The following is an 8,942-nucleotide window of genomic DNA, read 5'->3' on the forward strand; positions in this document are numbered from 1 at the left end:
ACAAAATTATACAATATAATCAATACAACGGAGGACAATGTGCGGCTACAAACGGACCGAGATAAGCCGGGGGCTTGGGGGGGGGGGGGGATGGGAAATGGAGTTCAATGTTGATAAATGTAAGATTATGCACATGGGCAGGAGAAACGGATGCCACAAATATTCACTTAATGGGGTACCGCTGGGGAAAAGTGATATGGAAAAAGACCTGGGGGTACTAGAGGATTATAGATTAAACTGGAGTAACCAATGCCAGTCAGCTGCTGCAAAAGCTAATAAAGTCTTGGGGTGCATTAAAAGCGGTATAGGGGCGAAGGACGAGAACATTATCCTCCCACTATATAAGGCACTTGTCAGGCCTCACATGGAATACTGCGCACAGTTCTGGTCACCAGTGCTCAGGAAAGATGTTACAGTGCTGGAGGGGTACAAAGAAGGACAACTAAACTAATACATGAAATGAAGGGACTGGAATACCCAGAGAGGCACCAAAACTGGGATTATTTACCCTGGAAAAAATACATGTGGGTACAATACAAGGATCTCTCCCATGCTTGGTTTATACCCTGGACTGCGACGGTAACAAGAGGACATCCGCTACGTCTAGAAGAAAGCAGGTTTCATCACCAACACAGAAGGGGGTTCTTTACTGTAAGAGCAGTGAGACTGTGGAGCTCTCTGCCTGAGGACGTGGTGATGGCAGAATCCATAGAGGAATTTAAGTGGGACTAGTGGTCTTTCTATGATATTACAGGATATACAGGACATTAGATGACCAGCGGTGTTGGCGATCCGGGTCCTACAGTCAGGTAGGAACTATCAAAGGTTGATCCAGGGATTATTCGGATTGCCATTATGGAGTCGGGAAGGAATTTTTCCCCCGAATGGGCTAATTGACTTCTGCCTCTTGGGTTTTTTTGCCTTCCTCTGGATCAACAAGGGGGTTGAAACAGGCTGAACTGAACTAGGTGGACCTTGTCTTTATTCAGCCTAACCCACTATGGTACTATGTTACTTTTCCTATTTAGGAGCTAAAGAATGCTCCTGACTGTCCCTGACTCTTGCAAAGCACCACTGGAAATGGCTTGGTACTTAAGGGGTTAAAGTGTGGTAAGGATGTGCAAAAAGTGCTTATGAATAACTCCAGCAACTGATGTGACTGCAGCCTCCTGAAGTAACCATCTAACACTAGATGCGCCTCCGGAGGAGAAGAGTGGGCTAACAGGACACTAAGTGCCCCTCCGGAGACCAGAGGACAGACAGGCCACCAGATGTCCCTCCAGAGACCAGCAGGCAGACAGGACACTACATGCCCCTCAGTAGACCAGCAGGCAGACAGGAAACCAGGTGCCCCTCTGGAGGAGACCAGAGGGTGGACAGGACACTAGATGCCCCTCCGGAGGGGACCAGAGGGTGGACAGGACACTAGATGCCCCTCCGGAGGGGACCAGAGGGCGGACGGGACACTAGATGCCCCTCCGGAGGGGACCAGAGGGCGGACGGGACACTAGATGCCCCTCCGGAGGGGACCAGAGGGCGGACAGGACACTAGATGCCCATCCGGAGGAGACCAGAGGGCGGACAGGACACTAGATGCCCCTGCGGAGGGGACCAGAGGGCAGACAGGACACTAGATGCCCCTGCGGAGGGGACCAGATGGAGGACAGGACACTAGATGCCCCTCCGGAGGAGACCAGAGGGAGGACAGGACACTAGATGCCCCTCCGGAGGAGACCAGAGGGAGGACAGGACACTAGATGCCCCTCCGGAGGAGACCAGAGGGAGGACAGGACACTAGATGCCCCTCCGGAGGAGACCAGAGGGAGGACAGGACACTAGATGCCCCTCCGGAGGAGACCAGAGGGAGGACAGGACACTAGATGCCCCTGCGGAGGAGACCAGAGGGAGGACAGGACACTAGATGCCCCTGCGGAGGGGATCAGAGGGCAGACAGGACACTAGATGCCCCTGCGGAGGAGACCAGATGGAGGACAGGACACTAGATGCCCCTCCGGAGGAGACCAGAGGGAGGACAGGACACTAGATGCCCCTCCGGAGGAGACCAGAGGGAGGACAGGACACTAGATGCCCCTGCGGAGGAGACCAGAGGGAGGACAGGACACTAGATGCCCCTGCGGAGGGGATCAGAGGGCAGACAGGACACTAGATGCCCCTGTGGAGGAGACCAGAGGAAGGACAGGACACTAGATGCCCCTCCGGAGGAGACCAGAGGGAGGACAGGACACTAGATGCCCCTCCGGAGGAGACCAGAGGGAGGACAGGACACTAGATGCCCCTCCGGAGGAGACCAGAGGGAGGACAGGACACTAGATGCCCCTCCGGAGGAGACCAGAGGGAGGACAGGACACTAGATGCCCCTCCGGAGGAGACCAGAGGGAGGACAGGACACTAGATGCCCCTCCGGAGGAGACCAGAGGGAGGACAGGACACTAGATGCCCCTCCGGAGGAGACCAGAGGGAGGACAGGACACTAGATGCCCCTCCGGAGGAGACCAGAGGGAGGACAGGACACTAGATGCCCCTCCGGAGGAGACCAGAGGGAGGACAGGACACTAGATGCCCCTCCGGAGGAGACCAGAGGGAGGACAGGACACTAGATGCCCCTCCGGAGGAGACCAGAGGGAGGACAGGACACTAGATGCCCCTCCGGAGGAGACCAGAGGAAGGACAGGACACTAGATGCCCCTGTGAAGGAGACCAGAGGGAGGACAGGACACTAGATGCCCCTCCGGAGGAGACCAGAGGGAGGAGAGGACAATAGATGCCCCTCCGGAGGAGACCAGAGGGAGGACAGGACACTAGATGCCCCTCCGGAGGAGACCACAGGGAGGACAGGGCACTAGATGCCCCTCCAGAGGAGACCACAGGGAGGACAGGGCACTAGATGCCCCTCCGGAGGAGACCACAGGGAGGACAGGGCACTAGATGCCCCTCCAGAGGAGACCACAGGGAGGACAGGGCACTAGATGCCCCTCCAGAGGAGACCACAGGGAGGACAGGGCACTAGATGCCCCTCCAGAGGAGACCACAGGGAGGACAGGGCACTAGATGCCCCTCCGGAGGAAACCAGCGGGCAGACAGGACACTAGATGCCTCTCCGGAGGAGACCAGAGGGCGGACAGGACACTAGATGCCCCTCCGGATGAGACCAAAGGGAGGACAGGGCAGTAGATGCCCCTCCGGAGGACACCAGCGGGCGGACAGGACACTAGATGCCCCTCCGGAGGACACCAGCGGGCGGACAGGACACTAGATGCCCCTCCGGAGGACACCAGCGGGCGGACAGGACACTAGATGCCCCTCCGGAGGACACCAGCGGGCGGACAGGACACTAGATGCCCCTCCGGAGGAGACCAGCGGGAGGACAGGGAATTAGATGCCCCTCCAGAGGAGACCAAAGGGAGGACCGGACACTAGGTGACATCCTCAGCCCCCCTCCTCCGCCGCTGTGGTCTCGTCCGCTCTCCCCTCTTCGCCGCTTTGGTCCCGGCCGCCCACAATGTCTGCTAGCCGCACAGCCACGAGCACTCCCCGCCCTCCGTGCAGCCACATGACATCGCGGGATGATCTCATCCGACACTTCGCTTCACCACGCCCATGGCTGTCCGCTGAGGGGCGGTCAGGAAGAGCGGGGACGTCACGTCCAGCCCCGCCCCTTGGAGGAGAGCTCGTGAGGCTGCTCGTGTGTGACGCGTTGCTAGGGCAGGCGGAGGTAGTGTGTCCTGTGGGGCGCTCCGTAGTGGGGGGGACGGGAAGGAGCGAGGACTGCTGGACGGTATTCTGGGGATCCCGACTGTGTTCTCCGGGCGGACGGCGCATGGAGCCCCGGCGGCGGCGGCAGTGACAGGTGAGTGCTGCCCCGTCGTGTGTGCCCCCCGCCCGGCTCGGTGTGCAGCTCTCCGCGGTGCTGCGGCCGGTGAGCGGCTGTCACCGACCTTGTGTCCCCGTCAGCTGTAAGAGGGACCGGAGGAAGTTTAGCGAGTCCTGTCAGTCGCTCCGCAGTCACGTCCGGCGCCACTTCCTCCTTCCTACCGGCCTGCGTGATGGACTGGCAGCTCCGCTCGTGATCCGCCGGGATGCTTTGCGGCGCCCCTCGGGCTGCAGCCCAGTGCGGCTCACCTCTGCCGGAGCAGCTGACAAATCTGTCCAGCGTCCTTCTACCGGAGGGAGTCCCGTAGGAGGCGGGGCGGGGGGGGGGGGGGACGGGAGTCCCGTAGGAGGCGGGGGGGGGGGGGGGGGACGGGAGTCCCGTAGGAGGCGGGGGGGGGGGGGACGGGAGTCCCGTAGGAGGCGGGGGGGGGGGACGGGAGTCCCGTAGGAGGCGGGGGGGGGGGGGGACGGGAGTCCCGTAGGAGGCGGGGGGGGGGGGGGGACGGGAGTCCCGTAGGAGGCGGGGGGGGGGGGGGGACGGGAGTCCCGTAGGAGGCGGGGGGGGGGGGGACGGGAGTCCCGTAGGAGGCGGGGGGGGGGGGGGGGACGGGAGTCCCGTAGGAGGCGGGGGGGGGGGGGACGGGAGTCCCGTAGGAAGCGGGGGGGGGGACGGGAGTCCCGTAGGAAGCGGGGGGGGGGGACGGGGGGGGGACGGGAGTCCCGTAGGAGGCGGTGGGGGGGGGGGAGTTCGGAGGAGGTCTCTTGTGTCCATGACCATCCAGTAGGGAGTACAAGGTGTGTGGCGTCCTGCAGACGGATGTGCTGTTGTGCCCGGTGCCCATGACCAGTAGGGGGTGATGGCAATACTTGCGTGGACGGGGTGACGGAGTGCAACGTGGGAGTCTCGCTGTCAATCGTGGCAAAAGTGTAAAATCTTACAAACTGCTTCTAGTTGTACTCCAGTAAGTGTAGAAACGTCCGACCAGGAGCTCCAACTGAAGCAGATGTCTTTGTGAAAACCAAACTTTATGTTGGTCTCCAGGCTTCTGTCCACGTGGTATCTGATGGGGCGGGTCCCAGGTGAGTGTAGGTGTAGTGGGGTCCCTGTGGAAGCCCCCTATGGCTGCAGTACGTGCGAAGCAGGGAGAGGGGCAGATCTCTTTATACTCCCGGCTGGATGCTGACCAACATAATGTGACAGAAAGGCGGGGCCAATCCTTGTAACTGGGACTGCTCTAGTGGGTATGGGTGACAAGAACCGATGATGTTCAGCGGCTGGAGCCCGGGAGAAGCGGCAGTACTCGTGTCCAATGGGGCACGACCATGGGGGGGGGGGCTGCGAACCGCTGCGTAATCCGCTGGTGCAAGCTCGGCCTCCGTAAGAACGCTCCGAGGCGCAGGATCACAATACAGCCGGCAGGATTGTACCAAGCGGAAGGAGAGCGCCCGTCTGTGAGGGCTGATGCCCGCGAGTCCCCCGCGTGGCACATGGACATGTGTATGATGACCCCGTCTATGCGTTAGGTATTGTGTATGGCCGGATCATCCTACCTGTACCAGTGTGCATGGATCCATGACCGCCCGAAGGCACGCTGGTGGACACGAGCCCCGAGGCAGCCTGCATTGTGGAATCCAGCATGGGCGACCGCCCCCAGTGATGCCGCCCGCGGCACGCTGGTGGACACAAGCCCCGAGGCAGCCTGCATTGTGGAATCCAGCGTGGGCGACCGCCCCCAGTGATGCCGCCCGCGGCACGCTGGTGGACACAAGCCCCGAGGCAGCCTGCATTGTGGAATCCAGCGTGGGCGACCGCCCCCAGTGATGCCGCCCGCGGCACGCTGGTGGACACGAGCCCCGAGGCTACCTGCATTGTGGAATCCAGTGATGCCGCCCGCGGCACGCTTAAAAGGGATTCTTCCCGCAAATAAGTGGAGACCAATTGCGGTTTCCGTTCGCGGAGGAAACATCGCAGCACGCTCCATATGTGAGCGGATGGCTTCCATTGCAGTCAGTGGCCCTTCTGCAGTTGATATTGCGGACGGGCCGTGGATTCTGCATCCGGTGGCAGCCGCTGGCTCCTGGTTGGGCTGTGGGGCGTCTGCTGGTGAGGTGGGTGTTTGCGGTATGTTTGTGTCCTTGCAGTACATCTTCTGTTCTCTCTCCCCTGCAGGTTGCGGACGGCCTGATGAAGCGGGACCCCGCTGGCGCTGCTCGCTGTTACTACTCTGCTGCAGTTTTATAGTAGATCTTTATTTTTATTTTTTTTCCGCTTGCTATGAAAAAAGCGGCGTATTTTAAGGTGGTCCTGGCCACCTCGCTGGTCTGGGTCTTCTTGGATATATTCCTACTGCTGTACTTCAGTGAATGCAACAAATGTGAGGACAAGGAGCGCGGCCTGCCTGCCGGAGAGGGTGAGTCCGGGGTCTTATGTATCTATCAGTTCTGAAGGAGGCTGCACTCTGGGTAATATGCAAATAAGGGAGATGGAACAATACCTCTGCAGCGCCACCTGGTGGATGGCAGACCCTTTAAACAGGTCTGTAGAGCAATGGCTGGGACTTGAGAACCAAGCCAGACTCCATACACAGACAGCTGTTTCGGGGTGTTTGCCCCTCATCAGTACGGCCCTGGCTTGGCTGGTGAGAGGCCTGTGATGTGGGGCGGGAGACACCAAGAAGGTGAGTGAGGAGACTTATAGGGCTATGCATGCTCCTCTGGGTAATATGCAAATACGGAAGATCGAACAATACCGCTGTAGCGCCACCTGGTGGATGGCAGCATTCATGCAAAGCAATGTCAGACTCCTTATACAGGTCTGTAGAGCAATGATTAGGAACTGAGAACCAAACGCCAGACTCCATCCACAGGCAGCTGCTCCAAGGTTTATGGCTCAGGCCGAGCCCCATGATGGGGTTGTGGAAGGGTATCCTCTCTCGCTGCTCCTTGAAGGTGAAGGAGGAGACTTATACGGCCAGGCGTTCACTCTGCTTCACGCACTTGTATAAAGGGTCAAGCATTGATTTGCAGGAATGCTGCCGTCCAGTAGGTGGCGCTGCAGAGGTATTGTTCCATCTCCCTTATTTGCATATATTCATTAGGAATCCCTCACCAAGCATCATGGCATCCGTTATAGCAGAACTACAGGGTTGTTAATTATTCCAAGACGAGGCCGCAGGGCGCCACCTTCACGAACGCAGAACGTGTTAGGTTGTATTCTTTAATGTGCCAGTCATGTAAAGGGATTCCCCCGCAGACCCCCGTGACCGCCCGAGGCATAAAGGGGTGTGCAGCGGCGGCTCGGCCCTTATTCTCCCACAAAGATGTCCGCTGCGTCTGCAGCTCCGCGGTCTTGTTCAAGCTTCGATAATACTGCGGAGGTGTAACGCAGCGGCCGTCTTTGTGTCATGGCAGATTAAAGCCCGCTCCGCACCCCGTTATGCTGCCACGTGTTGTGTGACGGTATGTCCACCGTGGAGTCTGCCTGTAAGTGCTCCGCCGTAGCCATGTCAACGGGCAAAGTCCCCTTGTGGAATGTCTGACGCGCGGGAGAGGTGACTTGGCACGGGAATGGCTGAATCTGCGTGCGGGTCCATGGTGGAGCAGCTGCGCACTTCTGCCGCTGTGTGATCGTACCCGACTAGAGCAGTTCTGAGCTTCGGGACGATTATGGCGATGCCACGGGGGCTACAACATACCCAGCGGGCGGCAGGAGTCTCTGCGCCAGGTTACTGGAGCGGACAAAGATGAATCCTTACAGATTCGGGTCACGCGGGCGCATGCCTACCTGCGCAGACCTGAGCGTTTCAGAATGAACGATGCTTTTACGCTGGCATCAGCATATTTTACCGTACGCGATGTGTGCGAACAGATGATTACAACGCTTAGAAGGCTGATTAGTCGTATCGGTGGCTCACGCATCTCCTTGCGTATTTTGCGCATTCCCATTGACTTCTGGGGTGCAAATGCAAAAAAAATAGAGCATGCTCCATTTTTTTCTTGTGCGACTCAACTGCGCAGGAACAATATATGTGTGTGAATAAAAGCATGGAAAGTGTCGTATTGGCCGTGTGAGGGCCTGATCCCCTCCATGTGACCCGCTGTGCAACAAACTGACCATAAATCTGCACCCCCTCCAATGGACGGCATTCAGCATGGCACACCTTGACTTGGCAATCTTTGCCCCCTCTTCTGGCACAAGCTCCACGGGTGTCTGGTGTGTAGCGCCCTCCTAAGGTTATGTCATTTTCAGCCGAGGCCTGAAGGTTTTGTGACACAATGGAGTGATAATTGGGATTGTTCATAATCTCCCCCCCCCCCCCCCCCCCCCCAGTGGATGGGCTGGCGCAGCTCCGGTGACCCCCCCCCCCCCCCCCCCAGTGGATGGGCTGGCGCCGCTCGGGTGACCCCCCCCCCCCAGTGGATGGGCTGGCGCCGCTCGGGTGACCCCCCCCCCCCCCCCTCCAGTGGATGGGCTGGCGCGCTCGGGTGACCCCCCCCCCCCCCCCCTCCAGTGGATGGGCTGGCGCCGCTCGGGTGACCCCCCCCCCCCCAGTGGATAGGCTGGCGCGCTCGGGTGACCCCCCCCCCCCCCAGTGGATGGGCTGGCGCCGCTCGGGTGACCCCCCCCCCCCCCAAGTGGTTGGGCTGGCGCCGCTCTGGTGACCCCCGGTGGATGGACTAGTGATGACCTATCCTTCCTTTGGTTTATTTGCCTGTTGGTGGTCGTGTATAAGGGGTCTCGTGTGCGCACGGATCTTGGAGCGCTGATGTGTTCCATGCAGTCATGTATATCAGCATTGCCAGGTTTGGGGGTGCTCTTCCGCGTCCCGTACGGGGCAGTGTCCTCTCTGCTGTATTCTGTCATTTGTTGCCGGTTCTCAGTAACTTGGATGTAAAGGAAGCGCAGCTGGCAGGAAACGTGAGTCTCGTTGGTCGCACTTCCCGCAGCGAGTCCTACGACCGGATGGACAGAGTTGGCGGTGATGCTTGTGTCCTGCAGGTCCGCAGACTGACGAGGTATTTCGGGGCTTGCCCGCCCGTGGCGTTGGCCG

The 8,942-nt window shown here is 59.6% G+C and overlaps 1 protein-coding gene across 2 annotated transcripts in view; it reads left to right on the forward strand.

Moving 5' to 3' along the window:
- The first annotated feature begins 3,686 nt into the window (after positions 1-3,686).
- The window catches only part of GALNT1 (polypeptide N-acetylgalactosaminyltransferase 1), a 123,786-nt gene continuing 118,530 nt past the window's right edge, over positions 3,687-8,942 (forward strand). Inside the window, exons 1-2 of one of the 2 annotated variants that reach the window (XM_066579091.1) lie at positions 3,687-3,868; positions 6,062-6,302. In XM_066579091.1, the coding sequence (XP_066435188.1) occupies positions 6,167-6,302 (136 nt within the window). In that variant the 5' untranslated portion in view covers positions 3,687-3,868; positions 6,062-6,166. Of the gene's footprint in view, positions 3,869-5,397; positions 5,416-6,061; positions 6,303-8,942 lie in introns of those variants that run through there. The other variant, XM_066579092.1, reaches the window with a different exon arrangement.

The sequence above is a fragment of the Eleutherodactylus coqui genome, chromosome 9 (genome assembly GCF_035609145.1).
Source record: "Eleutherodactylus coqui strain aEleCoq1 chromosome 9, aEleCoq1.hap1, whole genome shotgun sequence".
In the NCBI taxonomy this organism is placed as follows: domain Eukaryota; kingdom Metazoa; phylum Chordata; class Amphibia; order Anura; family Eleutherodactylidae; genus Eleutherodactylus; species Eleutherodactylus coqui.